Source organism: Peromyscus maniculatus, chromosome 13 (assembly GCF_049852395.1).
Source record: "Peromyscus maniculatus bairdii isolate BWxNUB_F1_BW_parent chromosome 13, HU_Pman_BW_mat_3.1, whole genome shotgun sequence".
Lineage (NCBI taxonomy): Eukaryota > Metazoa > Chordata > Mammalia > Rodentia > Cricetidae > Peromyscus > Peromyscus maniculatus.
This window is the reverse complement of record NC_134864.1, coordinates 40,147,445-40,175,241: the sequence shown is the minus strand read 5'-3', so window position 1 is coordinate 40,175,241 and position 27,797 is coordinate 40,147,445. Positions and strand designations below refer to the sequence as shown.

General features: G+C 37.8%; 1 protein-coding gene across 30 annotated transcripts in view; it reads right to left on the bottom strand.

Moving 5' to 3' along the window:
- Positions 1–27,797, bottom strand: part of Usp37 (ubiquitin specific peptidase 37) — a 101,647-nt gene that overhangs the window by 15,986 nt on the left and 57,864 nt on the right. For 16 of the 30 annotated variants that reach the window (XR_013044081.1, XR_013044080.1, XR_013044084.1 and 13 more), the window contains 11 exons: positions 25,088–25,185; positions 23,428–23,512; positions 20,586–20,744; positions 18,366–18,497; positions 18,097–18,220; positions 16,644–16,834; positions 13,990–14,107; positions 12,594–12,673; positions 7,693–7,857; positions 2,738–2,879; positions 677–932 (listed from right to left, as the gene is read on the bottom strand). Coding sequence is in view for 21 of the 30 variants with exons in the window: in XM_076550058.1 (XP_076406173.1) it covers positions 677–932; positions 2,738–2,879; positions 7,693–7,857; positions 12,594–12,673; positions 13,990–14,107; positions 16,644–16,834; positions 18,097–18,220; positions 18,366–18,497; positions 20,586–20,744; positions 23,428–23,512; positions 25,088–25,185 (1,550 nt within the window). In the remaining 9 variants the exon portion in view is untranslated. Of the gene's footprint in view, positions 1–676; positions 933–2,737; positions 2,880–5,911; positions 5,978–7,692; positions 7,858–12,593; positions 12,674–13,989; positions 14,108–16,643; positions 16,835–18,096; positions 18,221–18,365; positions 18,498–20,585; positions 20,745–23,427; positions 23,513–25,087; positions 25,186–27,797 lie in introns of all 30 variants that reach the window. The other 14 variants (XR_013044077.1, XR_013044076.1, XR_013044079.1 and 11 more) reach the window with 1 other exon arrangement.

Below are 27,797 nucleotides of genomic sequence, written 5' to 3'. Positions count from 1 at the left end.
TGTGAACTTTGAAAGACTCCCCAGACTCTACCAGGGATAGGAGAGCTTGAACTGAGTCACCTGACAGGAATGAAAGACCCCTCTCAATTATGGTGGCAGTGCTGATGCAGAAATCCAGTTCTCTCTACTCGCCACCTTGGTTTTTTTTCCAGAGCTGAGGACCAAACCGAGGGTCTTGCAATTGCTAGGCAAACGCTCTACCACTGAGCTAAATCCCCAACCCCACTTCTCTTGACTTGTGACAACTGAAAATGAAAGACACTGTCAAATATTCCAGGGCAGGCAGGGGGGAATGACCTTGATTTAGAAGCACTGACCCACAGTAATAGTTCTGAAAACAAGGGATTAATACAAAAAAGTGGTATTTATTAAGCAGTGACTAATAAGAACAGGGAATACATAAGGGATATTTGCATTAAGAGGGATAAATACCTAATAAGAACTCTATCAGCTTTTTCTTTCTTGTTAAACTGAGGATGAACTAATTATTATTTTACTTGCATATAAAATAATTCAAAATTGAAGAGGCTCTGACTCCACAAATCTAGAAAATAATTTTGTGATATCCCGCTATAACTTCCATTTCCAAACCTGAGGGCTTGGATTATTTAGAAGCTACATGTCATTATACACTCTGGAACAGTGTTTTGTGTAACAGACACTTGATGAAACCTACCTGGCTCAGCAACTGTTTTGGGTTTCTCAGTCTCCATAGCATCTGGATTTTCAGGCATTTCTTGAATATCATCTTCTGCAAATCCAGTGTCAGGGCTGCTGGTTGGCTTATCGTCATCATCATGGCTGTGCACGGGTGAAGCTTCTCTCCTACTTATCTCTAACACAGCTGCCAGCACCTCTTCCTCACTCATTCTGTCAAATCCTGAGTTCTCCAATTCGGATTTCCCAGGCTCTAATCTGCACAATTTCGAATCCTGAAGAAAAGAATTACTTTTACAAGAAGCCAAGTGTCTATCAATATAGCTAATGTTGAGCACTATATCTACTATATCCCAGAGTTTAAAGTGGGGATTTGGAGGCTGGAAGATGGCTCAGCAGTCAGGAGTACATATTCCTTTTGTAAGGATCACAGTCAGTTCTCAGTTCCTGAGTCTGACTCTCTTCTGGCTTTCGAGAGCACTCCCTGCCCCCTATATAATTAAAAAATATGAGTGTGGAATTGAATTTGTGTGCTACCATGTCTGATTTATATGGTACTGATGTTCACACCCACAGCTTTATGTATGCTAGGCAAGCATTTTACCAGCTGAGCTACAATTCCAAGCCTAACAGTTTTTCTCGATTATGACAGGTACAAAGTATACCCTTTATAAAAATCTGGAAGATTAAACACTGCTAAAATAAAGTTACTTAGACCAGTAAGTGAACTGGGCATGGTGGTAAAGGTTTGTAATTCTAGCACTTGGGAGGCAGAGGCAAGAAAATGGCTATAAATTCCAGTTTAGTCTGGGCTATAATGTAAGATCATGTCTCAAAAAAACAAAAGATTAGTCAGAGATAATAAGTATTAAGTATTTTGGTCCAGTTATACATGGATTATACTGTAAACATTCTGTTCATTACCCTGAATATTAATTTTAAATGCTGGCTTGTCTTTTTTTTTCTTTTTTTTTTTTTTTAAATTGAGGCAGAGTACTTACTATAATGGACCCTCCTGGTCCTAGAACTAGTTAACCAGATTCACGGACATCCACCTGCTTCTGCCTCCTGAGTACTGAGATTAAAGGCATACATCATCTAGCAATGTTGTCTAGTCATATATGAGAAAAATAAAAGCTACACAAGATTATGGAAATTAAAAAATATATTTTCTGTGTAACTTTTTTTTGTTTTTTGTTTTTGTTTCTTCGAGACAGGGTTTCTCTGTGTAACAGTTCTGGCTGTCCTGGAACTTGCTTTGTAGACCAGGCTGGCCTCAAGCTTACTGAGATCCTCCTGCCTGCCTCCCAAGTGCTGGGATTAAAAGCGTGGGCCATCACTGCCCAGCCTGAGTAACTTATTCTAGGAGAATTCCTGGTTTTCTTTTCATTTTTAAGGGAAGCAACCACAAACTTCCTTCAGCTTTACTGTAAAATAGTAACTAATATAGTTCTATAGAATGATGCAAACACCTGAAAAAGCTTCCTTTTTTGAAGTACTAATTATTGAGGACTGTAATAGATGATGTAGCTGTGTCTTCATGATTGTGATTTAACAAATGAGATTACCTACTTGCTCTGTTGATATAAAATACGTACTATGATTTTTCTTCTATAAAAGACAGTTATCAAAATAAGCAAATAGATGAAACTTAGAATGTGGAAGTAGTTCTGAGAGATTCTGGTGTCACTCTACCCTTGCATGAAGAACTGGGGATTGAACTCAGAACCTCATACATGTTAGCCAAGTACTTCACCACTAGGCCACATCCCCAGTAACACTCATTTCTTTAAAACAGACTACTTTTTTTTGTCTTGCTATATAGACCAGGCTGGCTTTGAACATAGAATTCTGCCTCGGCCTCCTCTGTGATGGGAAAATAAGCACGTACCATTTTGCTCAGACAAGTCTGCTGGGTTTTTTTGTTTATCTAGGAAAAGCACTCTCTAAAACTAGTGTCTCAAACAGAGGCATTAAATTTGAGATCTATCTTGTGAATGTCTTTAATATGCTGAGGTACTTGTTTGGATAGCTAAACTAGACAGAATATTACCAGATATTCTGATGAACCATTACTTACTTTTTCCACATCTTCCTGCTGCTGTTCACTGCCTGACATATCACAAAGCCTCTGGCTGAGGGCCACAGAGCGTTTTAGTTCATCCTCACTGTCAGAATCAAGGCATGAAGTAAAGGAGCTTTTGGATTTGAAGGTGAATTTCCTATAATTACATAAAAAAAGGTCTTGTCTTTAGTTTTTTGTTTTTGCGGTACAAACACCAAAACATAAAGCTTTTCCATTATGGAAAATTATTTAACAGAGGAAAAATATTGTATCAAAAGAAGTATATTTAAGGATTACTTTCAATGTCCTCCTAAAGAGCCATGGTTTGAAAATGTTCATCTATTGTGTATCACCAGTAAACTTTGTGCCTTTTTAATGACCAATTCCAAATGTAGTTTGTTACTGTCTTTATAAAGTAAGTATTCTATTGAGGCCATGAAGTCCATGAAGGCGTGGCAATTAATCAGTTTGTGGTGCTGTTATTTTTATTTTTTTGAGACAGAGTCTCTTACATAGCTCTGATTGTTTTGGAACTCATTATGTATATAGACCAGGTTGGCCTCAAACTCACAGAGATTCGCTTACTTCTGCCTCCCAAGTGCTGGGATTAGAGGTATGCTCTACCAAATCTGGCAATAAATCAGTTTTTTTGACAAAGTACTGAGGCCTAATTTTTGATTGTCTGAATTATGATCTATGTACTTTAAAAATGACAGCAACAATCCACTTATTTTATTATTTCAAGGTCAGACTTCTGGCAACCACTCTACCTTCCAGAACAGACCTTCCAAATTAAGGTAGGGGGAAGCTTCTGAGAAGGTAGTTCTAAATCCCAACACAATTAACAGAACATGATGTATTTTCAATATTGTAGCAATTTCATAAGAAATGAGAGCTATGAAATGAGGGAGGATAATCACAAAGAAGGGAAGAAAAATAAAGAACTAAAAGTTGTTCAATGTAAAGGCAAATAGCATCCATATTGGAAAACAGTAAAGCTGGGCATGATAGTGCACATTTGTATTAACAGCTCTAGGGAGGCTGAGGAAATAAAACTGTAGATTTCAGACTACCCTGGGTTATACAGCTAGATTATGTCTGAAAACAAAACTACAAACAAACAAAACCCAGTGCAGTACTGATACTAAGAATGTGGATTCACTTTTCTTTTTTAAAAAGATTTTGCAAATATACGTGTGTACGTCTGTGTGTCAGCATGCCACATGTGTGGAAGTGCCTGAGGCCTTGCTTTATCTTTCCAGCCCCATAATGCAAATTCTAAATCATTAAGAAATATATAACTGTCTCAAAGTGTTTAAGAACATCATACATGCTGAGCATGGTGACCCATGGCTTTAATATCAGCACTTGGGAGGCAGAAGTAGACGGATCTCTGAGTCTGAGGCCAGCCTGGTCTACAGAGCAAGTTCTGGGAGAGCCAGGGCTACATAGAGAAGCAACACCTAAAATCAAAATAAATAAATAAATAAAGTAAAAAAGGAAGAGAATAGCATCAACATATTTTAGAAAATTTTCATCCAATATGGTTAAAATTTGAAGATATACATGCTTAAAAAGGCAAGCTTCAGTTGTGTTAAAATTCATTCACACGAAACTGTATTCTTTAGTGCTAGCAGACCAAGTGCCACTGCACTAAAGGAAGAAGGGCAAACGTCAAAAGGACAACTGCCTTTGATGCAAGTTAAGAGAAACTCATTCAAATGTGAAAACTGTAAATAAATAGGATGGCACCAAGAATACAAGAGAGTGCAGTGAAAATCAAGAGGACAGCATGGAACCACGGATAAAGAAGAGAGGCAAGTGGTCAGTGTCAAGATGAACACACCTGAGAAGCTGATTGGAGGCAGCATGCAGAGTCCAGATACTTGGATAGCCAGCGGCCTATGATGTCTTTATAAGGTTTCCAGCATAATTTAGAAATCGCCAAATTAGCCACCCACCAATGGTTTTGGGACAGTCTCAGTCTCATGTAGCCCAGGCTGGCCTCAAACTTGCTATTTGTTTGAGGATGGTCTTCAATTCCTGAATCTCCTGCCTTTATCTCCCAGGTGCTAGGATTGACTACAGATGTATGCCACCACACCCATCTTTAATTATTTTTGATTTCATGCTCATCAAGAAAACATCAAGGTATTTTTTTTTTTTAAATCAGGCAAATACTTTGTTGAAGGGGGTGATACCTAGCTATGTTTTTACCATGGTCAAATGTATTTTACAAAGAATATCACAGAAGAATCAGTGGTATTCAGTTCAGAACTTAGCCTCTTCAAATGCATTACTTGCTCACTTTCTAAGCGGCCAAGTAGTATTGCTCATTTGTATCTGGAGAGTAGGCAAGAGTATTCATATGGGTACATTTCAGATTTCTAGTCATGGTAATCATCTCGTTTTATTGCACTGAAAAATAATTACAGGAGGAAAAGAAAACAGCTGTTCCTAAATGTCATCGTATGGATATACAACCCCCAAATAAGCATTTTAACAAAACTGTGTTTTTCCTAAAAGGACTTTGGGACATCAAATTTTCAGAAAAATAAATTTTGAAGTCAACTGACAATTTAAGTAAATTAAAATGGTCTAATTAAAAAAAAAGGGGGGGGGTCTAGCTGGAGAAATGGCTCAGAGGTTAAGAGCACTGGCTGTTCTTCCAAAGATCCTGAGTTCAATTCCCAGCATGGTGGCTCACAACCATCTGTAATGAGATCTGGTGCCCTCTTCTGGCCTGCAGGCAGAACACTGTATACATAATAAATTTTAACATTCCAGAGCCTGTTTGTTTCTTGTTTCCTTCAGAATTCTTCCTGTCAGTTTCAGGATGAGCTAGCAATATGTGGGATCCTGTGCCTGTGAGGAAGGATGCTTTAGATAGGAGTTATTTTATCTTTTTAAACCTTAGAGTCAATTCTTAAGAGTTTTAGGATGAAAATAATGCTATTAGCAAAGGTCTTTTAAGAAATTTAAAAACAAAATAATCCTGGAACCTTTTTTGACTGCTAAAACTAGGTCCTATCTAAGCCAGACTCAAGAACATTCCTAAGTATGAGTGATACTGAGCAACTGGCATGCAAAAAGAAATGATGAAGAAAAAGGGAGTGGGTAACCTTAGAGATTAGGGTGAGCCAAATCCTTAGAAAGACAAAGTTTGGGTACATAAGAAATAGAACTCACTTTGAAGGTGTAGAAGGGCTGGTGATGCAGGAATTCACCATTTGAGAGGCTTTCAATGGTCTAGAACTATCAGAAAATTGGAGAATATGTAATGTATACAATTGTATCATTAAAGGTAGATATTTAACTGGTAAAGTTAATTATTCTACACTGTAAGTCTCTTCTTATACCCTCCTGCAAAGCAAGCAATACTTTACAATAACTAACCAGAGAAGTCCAGAGGGAAAATGAATTGTCATCTCTGGCTCCCATTGATCTAATAATTAAAATAAGCAGCTTTACAAATGAAGTCAGTGCAGCACATGGGGGAAAGGATCTCATTTCTTTAGTTTTGAGCAATAAAACAAAACAGCTCTCAATGTATTGAGATTTCCTAGGTGGCAAGCACTGCATGTTCTACCGTAGTTAGTGGTTACAACAATTTTATTTTCCCACAGACAAGTCAAACTTTCCAAGGTCTTGAAGCCACTAAAAATGCATGAAAATGTAGTGAGAAAGCTTCATTTCAGATCAGTGATCACAAAGATATGTAACACAGTCAGAAGCACTACCAGTAGAGGGCAGTGTGTACCAAGTAAAAAAAAAAACCAACAATGTTCTCTTCAAATAAAAGCAGAAAGAAAAACAATTACAAATACTAAAGACTCTCTGGGCACATGCTTTGTTAGTAGACCCATGAGGACTTTAGTGTAAACTTACATGATGTAATTTATAGATTCAAAGTAAATATATCTTATAAAATTGCATCAATTAATTTTGGGAAATGTTCATTTATTATCTGTAATGTCTAACTCTACATTAGCCGAGACACTTTGCCCTTCCTTTTTCTTTTTGGAGACACAGTATTATTATGTAGGCCAGAGTAGACTCAAACTTTCTACATAGCCTAACCTGGGAATTACAGGCATGTGTTACCATACTCAAGCAAAACTTGGCCTTTTTTAGTTACTAACAAGAAACTCAATCTCCTTGGTCCTCAGTGAAATTAAGGATTTGAACAAAATTTTCAAAAATTCTTTTCACTACTTACTACAGCTCCAGAATTTTATGATTCTACCAAATTACTAAGTATGAAAAAGAACTGTAGCATCGGGTTCCAAGTAGAGCACACATGCAGGAGAGCATGGCATTCAGAAGACCTATGGTCCCAGCATGCATGATGGCAAAGCAAAATCTAAAGCCAAGGGGACTTCTCTCTGAAACATTTCTAGGAGTCTCTGAAGTTATTTACATTGGGCATAATTCACAGTTATAGAACAATCAATCTATCTGGGGGTTAGAGGGGAGCTCTAGCATAACATTTGATTTCTCAAATGTGCATGTTCCAAAGAGCTGAGGCATTTGTTAAGAACATTGATTCTCAAGCCCTATTCAGATCTACTGAAGTAGAACCTGCAAGGATGAACACAGAAATGAATACTTGAGTGTCTAGGTGATTCTTAGGACTACCACATTTCACTTACATTTCCAAGTATACCAAATGGTCGTGTGTGTGTGTGTGTGTGTGTGTGTGTGTGTGTGTGTGTGTGTGTGTGTTCTAAAAGAGTAGCAACACTCCCTCAAAAAAGCACTGTATTATAACAGGCATCTATTAAATGTGTAAGCATTTTTCTTTAATTACTTCTATCAGACAGCAGTTTAACACTAAAATTCTAAAATAATGCAGAATTGAAATCTCCTTTTCGGTTGGATTATTTTTCCTGAGAATTGCTATTTAGTTTGGTCACTCTGAAATATTAAAATCCATTTGAAAAGTAAAGGTTAAAAGCGTTGTCTCTTACATTGCCATATGTGCACTCCATCCAAGAGTGAAAGGTGGTTTTGTATTTTCAGTGCAATGAGATGACAGGGTCAGGTATCTTGGGATGATGACCTGTTGTCCTATCTTGTTGTTAAGTGAGAGAGCCACATTGAAGCTGTATCGTTTTAAATGAAGAATGAGGACCCTGAAAAACAGAAGAGAAGGACTCTGCTAATTCATATAGAACACAGGTATCTCTCTTAAAGTGATCACTCTAATCATGTCAAATTTGACTTAGACAATACAGTTGGTCAGGTTGGGTGTTGGTGGCCCACGCCTTTACTCCCAGCACCAGGAAGGCAGAGGCAGGTAGGTCTCTATAATCTCAAAGTCGACTTGGTCTACACAGAGAGTTCCAGATCAGCCAAAGCTACATAACAAGACATTGTCTCAAATACTGACCCTCCACCCACACCCACACATTTGGCCAAACTAAAAGTATTTTAAGAAACATTTACTAAATATTTGCTATGTACAAAGGTGTTAAGATAGATACAAATAAAAATCATGATCTGATTAATGAAGTTTAGATATAGTATGTCTAATGATTCTAGAAATCCTCTCACCAATAAAGAACACACAGTAGCCAAAAGAACTAAAATTTTAAATGTGTCTATTAATCTTTGGTTAACCTTAAATTACTTGAGTGAAAAAAAGAAAAAAAAAGGCAGCTGGGTGGTAGCACCCACCTTTAATTGGATCTCTGTGAGTTTGAGGCGAGCCTGGTCTACAGAGCAAGATCCAGGACAGGCACCAAAACTACACAGAGAAAGCCTATCTCAAAAAATAAAAAAAAAAAAAGATTGAGTGTTATATATTTAAAATAGGCCGTATACAGACTGAATATTACATAGTAGCCCTTATGCATAAGGGTGACCAACATTTCAATAAAAAAATAATTTTTTTTTGATAGGATTTTAACATGTAGCCCTGGTTTGCTTAGAACTGTCCATGCAAACCAGGCTGACTTTGAACTCATGGTAATCTTCCTGCCCTAGATTCCCATCTTAACATGTAGCCCTGATTTGCCTAGAACTTTTGATGAAAACCGGGCTGGTTTTGAACTGCCCTTGATTCCCAGGTGCTATGATTAAGACATCAGCCAACTCCCTGTTATTTCAAGATTAGTTATTGTTATTTATACTAGAGGTAGGGTCTCACGTAGTCCATGATGGCTTCAAACTTATGTAGCTAAGGATGATCATGAACTTCTAGTCCTCCCATCTCTGCCTTTCAAGGGCTAAGATGCAGTACCTGGGATTGAACCTAAGGTTGCCTGTGTGCTAGACAAGCACTCTCTCAACAGAGCTAATTTCTAGCTCACGAGATTATTCTCTTATTTTACTATACTTGTTTACTTTGTTTGTGTATGTATGTGGGCCATGCATGGCATCTATGAGTTGGTTCTCTCCTTCTACCAAGTGGATCTTGGAGAATTGAACTCAAGTCACCTGGCTAGGCAGCAAGCACCTTTATCCTTTGAGCCATTTTGCTGGCCCCAATTCTCTTATTTTAGAAGAACTGTCTCTAGAGAAAACTAAGAGGAAAAGCAGAAAAATTTCCCCAGTAACAAAAGCATTATATAATTCATGCTGACTCTGTATGGAGTCTAAAAATGCTTTTAGCTCTTTAGAGATACTTGTTCTTTTTTGTTGTTATTAATGTAAGCTAATTGTCATCTAATTTCACCTAATTTCTGCCTGATAGATTAAATATATTTCATAGCTCATAAGAAGTTCAAATTTTGAAACTCAAAAATCTTATGAGATTTAAGCTTCACTTCAGGCAAAAAATTGTCTCCCCTTGGAAAACCATGTCTATTCTTTCAGCACAGGCCTCAATCACAGAAGCCACGAACTCAAAACTTTGCAAGTTTAAATTACTGATTATATTTCTCTTTACATGGGATAGGGCTCTAATCCTAGAACTCAGAAGGCTGAAGCAGAAGAATCATGAGTTCAAAACCCATCTAAGTGACTCAGGGAGACCCTATATCAAGACAAAACCTTAAAAAGACTTTGGCTATAGCTCATGGGTAGAATGTTTGCCTTGCATGCAAGAGACCCTGGGCTAGATCTCCAGCACCAAAAAAAAGAAAAAGAAAAAAAAAAAAGCTAAAACTCACGGTCTCCTAATTTACAATGTAAGAGGATACACCAATTCAGTTGCTAAAGAGACTAAAACTGATGCCAAGCTCATTTGAAAAACCTGAACCAAAATAAAAGCAACATGAAAAGATAATCATCAAAACTTACTGATCTATAAAGATGAGGCAGATTAAAAGCGATGATGTTTTGACAAAGGTATCAGGTTTTTAATAATGAAAGCAAAGGGCTGGGAGGTAGCCCAGTGGCACATAGTGCTTGACTGGTTGTGAGAGGCCTTGGCTTCAAGTCCAGCACCAGAAAGTACAGAAAGATAAAAGAGATACAGAACTAGACCTAGTGGTGGACAGCTGTAATCCCAGCACTTGGGAAATAAAGGTAAGAGGATTACTGCACGTTGAGGGCCAGCCTGGGCTACGTGAGTTCCATCCAGGAGACTCTGGGCAAGAGTGAGACTGTCTTTAAAACCAAAACCAAAACCAAACACACACACACACCCACCACCACCACCACCACAAATTAAAAGCAGACCGTGGTTGGGAAGACTGATAATTAGTATTTAAGATTCAGAGGCATCTATTTCACGTAACAGGTTTAGAACAAATTAACACTTAATACAAGTACACTATTTGGGGAGAAAAGATCTCCTTTCTTTAGTATTTTCTTTTGTTTACACTAATTTTTATTTTATGTGCATCATGTTTTCCTTGCATGTTATGTTCTGTGTACCACTTGTGTGCCTGGTGCTGGAGGATGTCAGAAAAGACAATCAGTTGTTGACTCCCATGGGAGACCTGTGTGTTTTCTAAATGGAGAGTGTATGGGGGGTGGAGGGGAAGGCAGAAGGAGGTGGGGGGAGCGAACGGGAGGAAGGAGAAACTGTGGTTGGTATGTAAAATAAATGAAAAAAAATTCTTATTAAAAAAAATAATAAAAGGGAATCAGACCCCCTGAGAATGGAGCTACAGATAGTTTTAAGCTACCATGTGGGCTGGGTATGGTGGCCCATGTTTTTAATCCCAGTACTCTGAGGCAGGCAGAGCTCTCTGAGTTCAAGGGCACCCTGGTCTCCAGAGTGAGTCCCAGGACAGGAAGGGCTACGTAGAGACCCTATCTCAAAAAGATGAATCAAAGTGGGTGCTGAGACTTGAACCCCGACCATCTGGAAGAACTGCTAAGATCTCTCTAGAACCACCGCAGTATTTTCAACAGTATATCACTAGTGACAGATAGTAGTCAGCAATCTATGTCTTCACATTTCTTCTTTCCTCACTACTGCCTCAGAGCATTCATAAATGTAGTCTCTTAAAAGGAAACAAGCATAAAAAAAAAATACTGCTGTGACTTATAAAGTAATTTCTAGAAAGGAATGGATTACAGAACATAAAAGAACTTTTCCCTGGGTCCTAGATTCCTGAAACAATACATTTACAGAAAATTGAAGTTATTAAAAGAAAGTAAAGCTCTCTGGTGCATGCAGAGTGCCACATAAATATTTAATGTTAATAATTGTCTTGTTTGTGGCAGAGAGAGCTAATCTTGGGAAGCACTAAAAGCTATCTTGTAACCACATCAAAATTTCTGAAACTAGCTTTGTCTTATGCACAGTATTAATACAATGTAAGTTAATTTCATCCAAGGTAGAAAATTCATCTATGATTACAGGAAATCTAATAACTTAAGATCCTTTCAAAAAGGAAAGGGCAAAATGCAGTAATTTGCTCCTCTTATGTCCATATTGTATCTGCAGCACATTTTTCCTGATGGATAAGAGGAGGGAGACTGTAGCAAAAGCAAATGACATCCCTAAAGCAAAAATTCAAAATCGGATATGCTCCTAAATCTGAAACTTAGAAAACTTACATAATGCTACAGTGAAAAATTCTCTACCTATCATATGTAACAAGATGTGGACAAAAAGCGGGGACACTAAAAATACTATATAAAATTATCTTTAGACTATGCATATATGCACATATGAAATGTAAATGAAATTTAGTGCTTAGACGTGCACCCCCACACACACACCCTGAGATCTCATTATGTACATGGAAATAGTGCAAAAAAGTGCAGGACACACCCAGCTCCAGCATTTCATAAGGGATTCAAACTTACAAAAGTACCAAAGAGAACTCTAGAGCCAGTGTACTAACTGCATCCTTCTTCTGTCATCTTCCAGGGATGCAAAGGCCACTTTCTCTGCAGTATTCCAATTCTTTTTTTCTTTATATTTTAATTGTTTATGTGTATGGGTGCTTTGCCTGCATGTATTATCATCTAGGCATTGGTTCCCTTAGGACTGAGGTTACAGACGGCTGGAACCATCAAATGGGTGCTGCGAAATGACCCTGGGTCCTCTGCAAGAGTAAGCAGCCAATGCTCCTAACTACTGAGCTGTCTGTCTCTCCAGGCCCTCTTCCTCTTCTATGCACGCTTTCCTGAGCTTTTCATAATGTTAAGTTTCTTTGCTCGTTTAGTGAGTATAGGGTCAAATCCAGGGCCTTGTACATAGTAGGTAAACACTGTATATTCTTTTTTGTTGTTGTTGTTGTTTTTGGTTTTTCGAGACAGGATTTTTCTGTGTAGCTTTGCGCCTTTCCTGGATCTCACTCTGTAGACCAGACTGGCCTTGAACTCACAAAGATCTGCCTGCCTCTGCCTCCCAAGTGCTGGGATTAAAGGCGTGCACCACCACCGCCCGGCAACACTGTATATTCTTAAACTATATCCCCCATGGCTGAGGGGTAGTCACTTTGAAAAAGGTAGTCAATTTTACCTGGGCAGCCTGTTAAATTTGTGTCGGACAAGAGCACATTTTCCACCACACTTTTCACAGGAATACTCAAGTTCTTCTGCCTATAAAAAGGTAAGAGAGAAAAATAAGGATGAAGTTGAACTGGCATTAACCCACTAAATGCAAATTATCTGTATCTCACTAGTTCAGTGGAAGGACAATTGAGAACCAGTCTAAATGCTGTGTTTGGAATCACAGAATTACCACATTAAGACCTAATCTTTAAAATAGTTATTTATGATATCATGTCTCCTATTTTCAGAATTCCTAATTCCTTCTTTACCAAGGAAACATCTCAATTTACCATAGTAACTAAACTCTAACGAAGCAGATCTCCATTTTTGCCCATGGATACACAAGAACCGGGCCAAGAATATATCCCGATTTTAACAGTTGGCTATAGCAGAGCTAAGATCACCTTCAGGTTAGGCGGAGTTCCTGGTCTGTTAGGTGTAACTCTACCCCTTCCTTACAATGGAACTCAATCTTCTGGTGACAGCCCACTAAGAACAACTGCTCTAAAAGGACCCAAGTTTGGGGTGGATATCATTACCTAGAGAAAACTGAAACAAGAAATCCTTAAAAAGGGGGGATAAAGATACACAGGAAAATCTTCAGTGTACGATAATAACAAGAGTGGTAGAGAATGAGTACAACACCACCAAAGAGACAGAGCAGCTATCTGGTGATGAAGCTCAGCAGTCATCACTAAAGAACAGAATTTTTATTAAGCTATAGGAAGGAAACCCTGCCAATTTGCTACAACAAAACAAGGAGCATCAATACAGATGAAGATGAATCTTAGCAAATTCCCACCAGTTCTAAGGTCTGTCACACAATACGCCCGACTATGCCTCAGAAACTTTCTGAGTCTCTGTCTGCCTGTCTGCCCCCCCCCCCTCTCTCTCTCTCACACACACACACACACACACACACACACACACACACACCCCTACAGCTTTGAATCAACCTGATTCTCCCCTTCTTGTTCCTACTGGGACACACAACCTGAGAAACGAGTATCTTTTCATTCCTCAGCTCTCATAACAACTCATGTTGTATCTCTAAATTTAATTCATGTTGCCAAATTTGACCAAAGGTCATTTCAAATGCTTTGCATTACAAGTAAGAAACAGCTTTTAAGGTTGCTTAAAACAATCACCATTTAGCTAAACATTCAACCTATTTAGGAAGTCAGTTTTCTTCTTTAGCAGCTTTAATCAAGTTTATCAAAATTTATATAAATATTACTTATAAACTCTTTCATTAGTTTTTTCTGCAATTTAGTCAAAACTCTGTCTTGAAGAAACCTCAACTTCAAACATAATTATTTATAAAACATAAAACTGAGTTATATGAATATATCAAAGATAATTACCCTAAAGAAAAGATCGAGAGAATCTTGAATTGACCGAGGAGGGAGAGGTTTTTTCCTCCGAGGAAGGTCAATGGAGAGGTCATTAAACTGTTCTCTTTTGGGAATAGTCTCTCCACATCTGTAAGGAAGAGAGGAGAATAGTGCAGAATTGGGACTATAAAAATACATACTTGTAAAAAAACACATACTTATAAATATTTACATATAAAAAAACTATACTTGATAGCCGCTTTCCCTATAGAGCTTATGGTACAACATACATGAATAGCATAATACAATCTTTTTTTTAAAAAGATTTATTTATTATATATACAGTGTTCTGCCTGCATGTATGCTTGCATGCCAGAAGAGGACACTAGCTCTCATTATAGATGGCTGTGAGCCAGCATGTAGTTGGAATTGAATTTAGAACCTCTGGAAGAGCAGCCAGTGCTCATAATCTCTGAGTCGTCTCTCCAGTACACATAATACAATCTTAATAATTTTCTTCCATACAGAAGCACATCTCTTTGACTTCTACTAAAATGGCTTGTTTCTACTTCTAGACACAGATTTAAAGGGGTAGTGTGATTTGCTCTGGCCCATATAGATTATCTCTTGTTAAAAAAAAATCAAGAGTAAGATTAGTAGTCTTGGTTATATTAGCCAATTTCTGTAGCCAGATTAAAGTCTCATCATCCAGAAGAGTGACAGCTCATTGCTGTGGGATGTATTCTTGTATGCTGTTAATATGTGTGGTTCCCACTAGATAATAAATAAAGCTGTTTTGGCCTATGGCAAGAAAGCTTACAGCCAGGAGGGAAATCCAAGCAGAGATACAGAGAGAAGGACTGAGTTGGGAAAAATGAAACCCTGCCGCCTAAGGAGCAATAAGATGTCAGTAGACCAGTAACGTCATGGCCACGTGGCAACACATAGATTAATAGAAATGGGTTGAGTTAAATTATAAGAGGTAGCTAGCAAGAAGCTTGAGCCATAGAGCATACAGTCTGTAATTTATATAAGCCTCTGGGTATTTTGTACGCGGCTGTGGGACTTCAGGGTCAGGCAAGACCGGAGAAACTTCCATCTACAGCCCATAGTCATGGAGATAAGACCCATTCAAAGGACATGGAATTATACACAGGAAAAGATCATCTTACAATGCTACCTCTGAGAGGCACTTAGTAAAATATATTCTTATAACCCTGGTCTTTAATAGTGGCAGAAAGCTACTGTGGATTAAAATTGAATAGTATTAAAAGTGCTGAAAAGATCATTGATCAAAAATTACCTTTAAAAAATTTGTTTCTCATGGCTGAAGACTGGGCTCAGTTCTTACACAGAGCTCAGGTTTTGTTCCTAGCACCCACAAACTAGCTTACAACCATCTACGACTCTAGTTCTAGAGGATGTGATACCCTTTTCTGACCTTTGCATATACATACATGCAGGCAAAATACTCACATATATAAAATAATCAAAAACCGAACAAACAAAAAAACTGTTTCCAGCCAAATATGGTGGCTCATACCTTTAACTCAAGCACTTAAGAGGCTGAGACAGGAGGATCACAAGTTTGAGACTAACGTGAGCAACACACTAGCATTCTGTCTTTAAAAAAAAAAAAAAAAAAGGCCAGGTGTGGTGATGCATACTTAATCCCAGCACTCAGGAGGCAGAGACAGGAGATCTGTGAGTTTGAGGCCAGGATGGTTTACATAGCAAACTCCAGGCCAACCAGAACAATAGAGACTCTGTCTCAAATAAACAAAAAGCAACCCACCAATCAATTAACCATTAACTATTGAGTTAGAACAAAAGTGTATTATAGCTGGTTGTGATGACACAAAAACCTTTAATCTCAGGACTTGTAAAGAGAGGCAGGAAGATCTATTAGTTCAAGGCAAGCCTGATCTACATGGTGAGACACTGTCTCATAAGACAAACAAACGGAGTGTATCAAAAGCTATTTCAGTTATCTTTGCTATTACCTCATCAAATATTGTTATAAAAAGACAGATCAAGGAACCAGAAAAATGGACAAAAGAGCTTGTTGCAAAAAAAAAATAATAAATAAATAAATAAATAAATAAATAAAAGTCTAATAACCAAGCCTGGTGTGGTATGATCTCTGTGAGTCCAAGGCTAGCCTGGTTCACAAAACAGTTCTAGGACAGGGCTGCTATACAGAGAAACTCTGTCTCAAAATACAAAAACAAAAAGAAAAACCTAATAACCTGTCTTCTGCTGGCTTCTACCAATAATGAATAATATAAATAAAAAGGAAAGAAATACAGGTGTGGTAAATCATGCTTGTACTGTCAGCCAGAACTTGGGAGGCTGAGACAGGAAGATGCCAAGTTCTAGGCTAGCCTGGGCTACACAATAAGGCTGTGTTTCAAGAATCTAAACCCAAGGGGTTGGGGATTGAGCTTGGCTAGCAAGCACAAGGCCCTGGGTTCAGTCCTCAGCTCAAAAACCAACCAAACAAACAAACATCCAAACCTAAATGAATTGAAAGCCTGAAAGAAAAAAAAAGGTGTGGTAGAATTTGTGGGTTTGTATTTTCCCCATGGGAAAGAAAGAAATCTGAAAATAAGTTTTGATATGTGACAAGAAAAGTTTGCCATAAAGGACTAAAAAGGAGAAAAGTTTCCTTAGAGATTACGTACGCTTTACAGATAATAGAGTGCTGAACCTCAAACTCCAAGTTCGTAATAACAGGGCAAGTGAACACTTTAGTGGCTGAAGCATCTGGTGAATTTTCTTCTCCAAGGATAGATTCTGTCTTCAAAGTTTTATTCAGTTTTTCCATATCCTCCTTCAGCTGATCTAAGCACTGGCTTAAAAATTCATGTGCATCCTAAAAAGATGATAATATCTGTCATCAGAACAAATAATTCTTTTGTCTGATAGCTTATCAAACTGTGATTTATACAACTAAAGCACCTAGAGGCCAAAAGATACCTGAACAGAGTCAGTTTTATTCTGATAAGGATTTGGAGTACTTATAGCTTTTGAATAAACACAAGTTTAGAGATTTAGGTCAGTGGAAGAGCAATTAATTGCCTAGCATATTTGAGGCCTAGGGTTCAAAACCCAGCACGAACTCTCCCTGACAAACCAAACAATAACAAGAAAACAAGTAAAAATAAAAAAATCCTTCTTCCACACCAAACCAACTGACTAATAAGAAACCTTTACAAACCAAGATTAAAAAAAAAAACAAAACAAAAAAAAAAAAACCTGCAAGTAAAACAATGGTTTCTATGTGTGTACACTTAAGATCTGGTATGTGTATATGGCAGGGTTATGTGCATATGAATTCAATGGCCAGAGGGGTTGGATCCCCTGGAGCTGGAGTTATAGGTAGTTGTTGAACTCCTGGTATGGGTGCTGGGAACAAAATCTGTGTCCCCTTGAAGAGCAGCAAGTGTACTCTTAGCAGCTGAGCCATCTTTCAGTCTCTAGAGTTGATATTCTTAACTATTCAATTGTATTACCATAAATAAACATACAACTCTTTGTTTAAAAAAGACAGATTTTTTTTCAGTTGTTTTCCACTGGCAACCTGTATTTATAAATTAAGTATGCTAAAACTAGACATGGTGGAGTAAGCCTATAATCTCTCCTCTTGGGAAGGAGGAGAGTCCTAGACCAGCCTGGGCTATACAGCATGAACCTATTTCAAAAAAGCAGGGGGACTGAGCATGTGGGTCAGTTGGTAGAGTGATTGCCTAGCATATACAAAGCTCTGGGTCCAATCCATAATACCACATAAACCAGACATAGTAGTAACACCTGTAATAGCAACAGCTGGGAGGTGGAGGCAGGAGGACCAGAATTTCAAAGACATCTTGGCTATACATACATACATACATCATGTTTAAGCCTGCCCTGGGTTACATGAGACACTGTCTCAAAAACAAAATAAAACAAACAAACAAAAAAAAAAATCAAGGAGGATAAAATCCATAAAAGAATCATATTAAAAGTTACTATAACTCTTTAGGTTTTACCATCTAAGGTGACCACATTACACAAATAACATTTTAAAATAAAAATTAGGTCAAAAGCTAATTCAATTTTCTATATCTAAAACATTTAAAGCCAATTAACACTCACATTTTGCACATAGCCAGAGAATCTCTCTGCAGTAGCTGAAATAGCATTTTTAACCTTCTTGAGTAGTTCTTTTTTGGTTTCTGAATTAGAAATGTCTTTTTTAATAAGCAGGTTTGCAAAGCGTCTAATAAATAAAAGAGACAGGTTAGTGTATTTTAAAAACATTGGGTGATCTATTTTAAAGACTAATTACTAACAAAACACATAAAAATGTAACCACCCTAATATTTAAAAATCCCGAGATTATTCAGCAAATATATTAACATTACCTGATAAGTGCATTGAATGGAATTTTCTTCCATGGGATACTTTGTTTAAGCAAATCATTTGCAAATGACTGGAGTGAAAACAGAGATTGTAAGATAGCATTCATATAGCACGTGTTTCCCAAGTTGGAGAATCTGGAAAGGAAAGAAGTGTTTAAAGTATGCTCAGCATGCATAAAGATGTCTCCATTTTACATCAAACCACCTGGAGGGTTTGTTAAACTACATACTACTGGACTCAGTTTCTGATTCAGTAGGCATGGAAAAACCGGGGTGCAGGGAAACACACATTTCTAACAAGTCATCAACTGTTGCTGATCTGGAGAAACTGCTTTAAGAACAATTAATTGTATTATATCCTTACAACACAAACTTAAAATGGGCCACCTGCCACCATTTTATGTTATGACCTTCATCTCCCTTCAATTTATGTTCTCTGTATAATAAAAATATCACCCCTTTATTTATAGGCAGTAAAATTTTACTTCCACTATTTCACTGGCTTCTTTTTTGTACCTGCCTATGCAAAATTTAGTATTACACAAAATTATCTCTCTTATATTGAATCATGATTCTGAACCAAATTTATAAAGCCTTTCCCTACATTAAAGTTATAGAGAAATTTACCCATAACATCTGGTATCTGAAGAGTTTAAAGATTTGAAATTTTATTTTTTATTACACACACTGTGTCTGTATTTGGGTACTAAACTGCAGGTACCCTTTGGAGGACTGGATTCCCTGAAGCGGGAGTCAGAGGAAGTTGTAAGGGGCTGGTAAGAGTGTGGGAACTGAATTCAGGCTCTCTGCAAGAACAGCAAGTGCTTATAATAGCTGAGCCTCTCTTTAGCTCAGATTTAAAAAATTTTATAGCAGGTTTCTCTGATTCTATTAGAATTTCTTCTTCATACATTTAAAAATGAATATATCTTTTTCAAAATTGGCTATTTTAATATAATTTAATTTAAATGTGTTTCTTTATCCCAACAATTAGGATTTTTTCTTATATTCTATTGATCTGCCTACATACATATCAGTAGTTTATTTATGAATGAGACATGGTCTTTGATTTTTACTATACTTTAAATTCTTGACTAATGGTATACCTTTTGTAATATTTCCAAAGCCTTGTTTGGGAATATTTAATTCTAATTCAAGTTTATTGACAATAAACAGCTAAGTTCATGGCTGCTTTTGAGGGATTATCAGCTAAAATATTTTAATTAATATTTTCTGTTTTTCTTACTACTGTTTTATAGAGAAGTGGCCTTTTTTCTTATATTCCAATTTTGTTTGTGGACAGGATTTTATACCTGCTTTTGTTACTTTAGTAAGGTGAAGTCTTGTCAATGTACCATCACAGTAGTGGTGACAGTGGGCGGGGTGGGATGGGGAGACAGTAGCAAGCATGTCTTGCTTTCCGTTCACTTTGGCAGAAGCCTTATTTTGGTCCTTAGACTTTCTGGAAGTGACTTTTTTCCTTTTCTAGTGTTTCTTCACCCCTCATACACACTAGTTTTCACATACTATCTTAAGTTAAGCCTCTTGTCCCAATGCTGAGCATCCTCAGGTTTAGGCAATGGAAAACAGGAATGCTGCATGAAATGAGTGTGCCTGTACACTTAAATATGTATTAATCATTGTCTCCTGGCAGAGCTGAAACATAGGTTGTCTTTCTTTGCACGTGTGTTTTGGAGGATTTGTGACGAACAATAGAATTAGGTAGAAATAGAATTATCCTCTAGTCTTCCACAGTTTCTTTTTAGATGTGCCCCACCCCTTAGAGCTGTCTTGGGGTGTGGCAACCTAAAATTCTGCAATTCCTGAAAGAGCTCTGAAAAGAGGAAGCATTATTTCTAGAGATATGTACATACACTATGCAGGAATGGAAGAAACACTGGAGGATCCTGGAGTGTCATAACGGACAAGTCATGAGGATGTCAACAGAGTAGCACAGACCAGAACAATAAAGTACATTAAGAGGACAGCAGGAAAAGGAAGCAAAGATCAACGAGAGAGAGACAAGATGGTCTCAACACAGGACAGGTAAAACCATTATAAGAATGTTGTCTGCCTGGCATGGTGGTGCATGCCTTTAATCCCAGGACTTGGGAGGCAGAGACAGGCAGATCTCTGAGTTCGAGGCCATCCTGGACATTAGTATCCATAACAAATGGAGAAGAACTCAGCTGCATCACTCTGTAAGAAAGCAAGGTTACTAACCCCTGAAGCTGCTGCTGATGAGAAGGAAGAGGCACTCTAGGTTTGTTCCAGCCTGTGTAATCCTGGTTACACCTTAGTTTTTTAACAGATAGAGGAGTTGGCTGAGGAAGAAACCCCAAGCTTCTTTTGGCAGAAGGAGTCTGGCTTGAAACATTACTCCTAAAACAAAAAAATAAAAATAAAAAAATAGAAAATTTCATTACTATGTTTTCTCTCCAGCATATTCAGAGAAATCAATGTCTAAGGAAAAAACAGTTTAAAAACTTAAGGAAAATATTAGTAATAATGATCACTTATAAGAAAAACTCATAAATTAGTAAGTCTATACAGAAAAGTTAAGACCAGGGCTTTGTGAACATGCCTTTATATTTATTCAGTAATTGTCAATAAAGAGAAACAAAAACAAAACAGAAAGCTTTAAGAGATTTACATATCTGACTTACAAACTACATAATCAAGTTAATGGCTTGAAAAAGGCTCCACAGTTTCACTTTATGGAAGTCACATCAGTCTACTTAGTCTTGGACAGTTCAGGCAGTATACTCTTTACCACTTCAAATCACATCAGGAGAAAGATTACTTAATTTTTTTTTTTTAAGGAAAGGTGTTAAATGCTTGTTTGGAGGTAAAAATACTAGGGGTATTTTTAATTTCCCTATATATTATGATTGTTTTCCAAAAAGGTTAAAGCAATTTTTACTTCCCTGAATGAATTTCCATCTCCTCACATTTCTATTATTTATCATCACAAGTATTAATTTTATCTGTACGGTAGCATGTAACACTGCTGTTATTTTAACTTGCATTCCTAATTATACTTGAAGTTGAACATCTTTTTTTTTGCATTTTTCTCTGAAACGGTCTTTTATATTCTAATGTTTTATTTTGCCTCTCTGTCTGTCTGTCTGTCGTCGTCCGTCCGTCCCCCCCCCCCCCCCCCCCCCGCCGACCCCCTCTCGATGGGGTCTCACTATGCATCACTGACTTGCATAAACTCTCTATGTAGACCAGGCTGGCCTTGAACTCACTGAAATCGGCCTACTTCTGCATATAGGGTGCTCAGATTGCAGATGTGTGCCACCTTCCTGGATTATAATTTGTGTATAGAATTTTTTTAAGCTTTACTCTGTTACATCTAACTCTATTTCTCTTGCTGCAAATGTCAATCTCCTTTATTTTTACATCATATTTATTTTCTTTCTGGTAGCTTTAAAATACAATTTTTACTCATGTGGATCTTTTTGTTTTGCTGTTTTTCGGGATAGGGTTTCTCCATGCAGTCCTCGCTGTCTTGGAACTTGCTTTTTAGACCAGTATGGTCTCAAATTTGTAGCTCTGCCTGTCTCTGCCTCCAGAGTTCTAGGATTAAAGGTGACTGTCACCACACCTGGCTCCCATATGGATCTTTAAAATACTATTTGTTGTTTGGCATTTGTTGAAGCTTTTCAGGGTGAAGAGTTTCAGCATTTTCATCCATTATTTCTCTGACAATTTCCTTGAATTTATTCTTCTTTTCCCAGAGTACTGTCGTGACGTGAGGAATTCTCAAGCCAAGTTTCTTAGCTGCATTTACATTACTGTTCCCTCACTGTACTGTACTCTTTGATGGTGCCTTCTGGCCAAGTGGTTATCATTTCTCCCTCTGGTCCTTAAATTTTGCAGAGGATTTTAAATTATAGGTTCATTTTAAAAATAACATGGATTTGTGTGTGTGAATGTATGCACGTGTGTATACAGGCATTCATTAGGGGTCAGAGGACAACTACAGGAGTCAGTTTGCTTCCCACCACGTAGGTCCTGAGAATCAAAATAAAGTTGTAGGACTGGGGAGAAAGTGCCTCTACCCAGCAAAAGCCTTCTCACAGACCCTCATAACTCTTCATCCAACTAAAGTAACATGAAAGCAGATTAAGACCGGTTTATATCCTAGCTCTCTACTCAGGGAACCCCAGGAAGAGCACATTAATCCTTCCAACCACAGGAATCTTTATAAAAGAATGTTTTGCTTGGCTTAAATATGGCTTTTATAGATACCAGCTTCTTAAAGTGTCCAATGTTCTGAGATGCTTATACACCCACACATATATACACACATTTATGTGCACCATGTGTATACTTGGTGCTCATGAATGTCAGAAGACGGTGTTAGATTTTCTGGAGTTATAGATGGCTGTGGACCACCATGCATGTGCTGGGAATTGAACTTTGGCCTTCTGCAAGAGCAGTCCATATTTTCAACCATTGAGCAATCTTTCCAGCTCCCACAACCACACTTTTAGAGAGTCTTGCTATGTAGCCATAGCTGAAATTCATTTTGTAGACCACATCAACCTTGAATTTGTGTGTTAATTCTACTTCCTCTCTGTCTCCTGGGGTTAGAGACATGCACTATCATACCTGGATAGAAATTAAATTTCTGAAAACTTTTTCAATGAAAGATACTTGTGTGAAACTTTAGTTATTAAAAGAAAAAAAAAACCTGTTAATTTTGGAAAGTTAGCCTGATAAATAATGCATAGGAAACAAAGGCAATGTAAAAATGCCCCGAGAGTCTTTAATATGCCCATACTGAAGAGCATGAGAAATGCAGTGGCCAAAAGACACGAGCAGCATGATATCAGTTTATTCATTGTTAGAGACATTTCAAAACAAATAAAACTAAAATATTTCTAGAGTACTTCCTAACTAAAGGTGTCATGATGTTATGATTGGACTTGATTCTGCTGTGCATAAACTAGGGCATTAGCTAAGAGTATAAAGAATAGCCGGGTTCCTCACTCAAGATTCCCAAGAAGGAAAGACTTTCAACTTCTACACTCAGAACTCTATAACTAATTTGTACCTGTCTAGGCTAGAGCCACCAGAAGAGTAGTCCTTGGATCCAGCTCTGCTCCCATAAAATGAGGATGACTGCAAAGGCAAAAGCCCTATAAAACACATGAAAGAAAACTTAATGCCTAATTTAACCACTCAAATTCATCTAATAATATTACACAATTGGATCTGTTTGTATTTAGTTCTATTCTTAATACATGCCCATTAAAAAGATCAATATGTGGGGAAAGTTACAACAGCAAAGCAGTGTGCCTCTGCCTGCAAATGGTTCAAGGTCCTTTTCTAGCTTCTAATCCCTTTCCCCCTATTTTTTATTCTTTGAGAGTTTTATACAGGCATATAATGAAGTAATTTTACTCTCAATTCCCCCCTCTCATCTCTTACCTCTCCTGCCAAAACCCTTCTTCATCCCAAGAGGTTCCCCTCTGGCTCATGTCTTCTTTGTGCATGGCCCAGAGTTTAGTCTAACTGGTTTCCACAGCTTAGCTTTTTGTGTCTTACATACCAGAAGTTCTTAAACTTTCACATTTGCTAAAGTAATTCTTCAGAACCATAGGTAAATAAATTAAACAATTACTTAGTAAATCTTAAGTAAATTTATTTGAAAAACAATTCTTTAGTACACATAAATTTACCATTTACTAAAGACTACAGCAACATACACACTAATGAGATGGCTTATTATGTATTTACTATTTCTGTTTGCTAATTGCTGGTTGGTTATAATTGCTTAAAGCAAGTGCTATTAATATGGTCTTAAAACAACATATGCTATTAATGTTGTCTAAGTATTAGTATTTAAGAAATAAGGCTTATATTGGTCATGCTTCTTCCTGTAGGAATCCCAGTGACGAGCCAACACTGCTGAACCTTAAATTAACCCCACTGTAACTTCTGATTCAGTCTATGTATGGTCTTGGTACTTTAACACTAACAGATTCATTCTACACACTGAAATAGAGGCAAAAGAAGATAAACTCTGGATTTGTTTGTTTGTTTGTTTTGAGACAGGGTCTCTCTCTGTAGCATTAGTTGTTCTGAAACTCACAGAGATCCTCCCTGACTAGTCTAAATTCTACAATGTAGCTCAGGCTGACCTCAAACTCAGAGATGCAGCTATCTCTGTCTCCCCAGTGCTGGAATTAAAGGTGTGAGTTACCATGCTGCCTGTTGCTGTTTTTTTTTTTTTTTTTTGAGAGACAGTCTCATGTAGTCCCAGCTGGTGTCAAACTCACTGTAGCTGAGGCTAGCCTTGAATCCCTGATGAGTCTCCTGCTCCTACCTTCTGAGTACTAGGATTATAGATGTGCACCATTATGCCTGGGTAACTTTCCTTATATTATTTATGTGTGTGTGTGTGTGCGCGCGTGTGTGCCACAGCACACATGTAGAAGTCAGGGAATAACTTTCCAAAGTGAGTTTTCTCCTTCTACCACATGGGTCACTGAGATCAAGTTCAGGTCATCAGGCTCGGTGGCAAGTGCTACTACCCACTGAGTCATCTTTCAGTCCCCTTTAAAATACTCTAGTCAACTACTGGGTACAAGTTAATGACTAATAACTAACACTGGATTATCGATTCTTCCTGAACATTGTATAGTCATGTGCTAGTTTACTATAGTCTATCATATAAACAAATGAGACCTTAATTAAAGACTCAAACTTACCCGATGTTCGATTTTCTTCTGCCTGTTTCAAACTCAGCTGCTTTTCTCTACTGCTGGTTAAGTATTTTCTTGAAGGGTCTGTCATAGCCTTGTTGTTCCTGCAGTTGACAATTTTAAATCAATATAGGGAATGTGTAAAGATAGTCTTCTCAGTGAAATAAAAACCATGAAGTAACCTTTCATTAAGCCAAGAATCAATATAATCTATGACTCTAGCAAATTAAGCAAAAATTCTTCAAAAAAAAATTATCAAATAATCAGAGACAGAAAGATGATACACATTTTTCTTGACCAAAAGCAAGATCAGGAGCTGGCCAGACAGCTCACATAAGTAAAAGTGCTTGCCATGAAAACCCGATGATCTAAGTTCGATGTCAGAATACCACAGTGAAGGTAGAGAATGAGAACCAACTCCTGCAAGTTGTCCTGTGATCTCCACAGGGAAATCGTGTTATGTATGCGCACACACACAAAGTAATAACATTTAAAATTATTTACCTGAGACAAAAACAATCAATTAAGGATGTAAACTAACCAGTGTTGATGCTTTGCAGTTTAAAAAAATAAAATCCAGCTGGGCGGTGGTGGTGCACACCTTTGATCTCACCTTTAATCTGTAGACCAGAGGTCAGCCTGGTCGACAGAGCGAGATCCAGGACAGGCACCGAAACTACACAGAGAAACCCTGTCTTGAAAAACCCAAAACAAACAAACAAAAAAATCAAAAGCAACAACAACAAAAAAAAACCCACCAAAATGTTTTTATGTCACATATAATTTGAAATGCTACTTAGAAAATATAAACATTTCAACTTGTAGTGTTTAATAGTTTAAGTTCACAAATGAAAAGTTAAGATAATTTTTTGTCTTTTTATATATAGGGTCTCTAGATGTAGTCCTGGTTGTCACAGAAGTCACTATGTAACCAGGCTGGCCTCAAGCTCACAGAGATCCACATGCCTCTGCCTCTTGCAGGCTGGGATTAAATGTCTATGCCACCATCACCCGGCTTAGCTGTATTTCATTTTTTTTTTGTTTTTTGTTTTTCAAGACAGGGTTTCCTCTGTGTAGCTTTGCACCTTTCCTGGAACTCACTCTGTAAGCCAGAGTGGCCTCGAACTGACAGAGTTCCGCCTGCCTCTGCCTCCTGAGTGCTGGGATTAAAGGCATGCGCCACCACCGCCCAGCTAGCTGTATTTCTTAATGAGAGGATGTAGAGTGAAGATATAAAGCAGAGGACACAAAAATAGAGTCAGAGAGAATATGGGCAGAGAAACAGCCTTGTCTGCTATAAGCTTAATTTATGATTATTCCCCCTAAATTAGTAATTTCAACCAAAACCTGGAGATTTTATTTTTATGGCCATCCTCCTTTTAGTACTTGGAAATAATAGGGAGGAACTGGTTAAATTCTGAATTTTTTTTTTTTTTTTTTTTTTTTTTGGTTTTTCCGAGACAGGGTTTCTCTGTGTAGCTTTGCGCCTTTCCTGGGACTCACTTGGTAGCCCAGGCTGGCCTCGAACTCACAGAGATCCACCTGGCTCTGGCTCCTGAGTGCTGGGATTAAAGGCGTGCGCCACCACCGCCCGGCCTGAATTTTTTAAGAATAACAAAATATAAGTTCACACACACAAAGACACACACACACACACACACACACACACACACCCCCTCACTATGTAGCCCTGGCTGGTCTAAATTCTACAATGAAGCTCAGGTTCCAGGATGGGCACGGCTACACAGAGAAATCCTATCTCAAAAAAACAAAATAAAACAAAATGCAATGAAATATGGTAAGGACTCCGGAGGTGGAGGCAAGAGGGTTGGAAGTTCAAGGCCAGTCTGGGCTACATAATGAATCTGAGATCATCCTGGGCTATAGAAGACTCTGTGTCTCCCTCTCTCCATCCTTTAATAAGTTTGGCCCTGTAACTACTTTTCTTTTCCTGAAAGAACATAACAGAAATAAGTGTTTGTGAGTTTTGATCCAAAGCCTAAAAATGTCTTTCAGATTTCCACTGCTATATGAATAATTCTAGGCTAGCTTGCTAGATGGTGGAAGACACATGGCCTTATTACCCCAAATGATAGCAACTCCAGGGCCAGCCATAAGTGAGACTATTCAAGAGCTTCTCAAGCCACTTACTGACCACAGATTCATGGGAAAAATCAAAGGATCTAGGTATAACTGGTTAACACAAGTTCAGATAAGCTGAAGTACACAAGTGACTATAATTCATAATCAATACATTTTGTTAACTTCCTGTTTTGTTTGTTTAGAGACAGGCTCTCTCGATGTAGCTCTGCGGTCAAAGAACTCCCTTTGTAGAAGAGGCTGGCCTCGAACTCACAGAGATCTGCCTGGCTCTGCTTCCCAAGTGCTGGGATTAAAGGTATGCGCCACCATGCCTATGCAGCAGTATTTTTCAAACTACAATTTAAAGCCACTATAAGGAGTAATGTGTTCTACAGTAATAGTAAGTGCTACAAGGGATGTGAGGTAAAATATAACCATGAAGACTACAGAACCAGCTTGCTGCCACTATGAGTATTGATTTGTTCAAAAGAGAAGACAAGTCTCAGCCAAGACCAGAGGAATGTAGCGGGTACCTTAGGATTTTAGAACAAGACCATTATGTCTGCAACAGAAATTCCTAAATTATCTATGAAGTACGTATACTACTCTTGTCAGACTACTAGGCCCTCAAAGA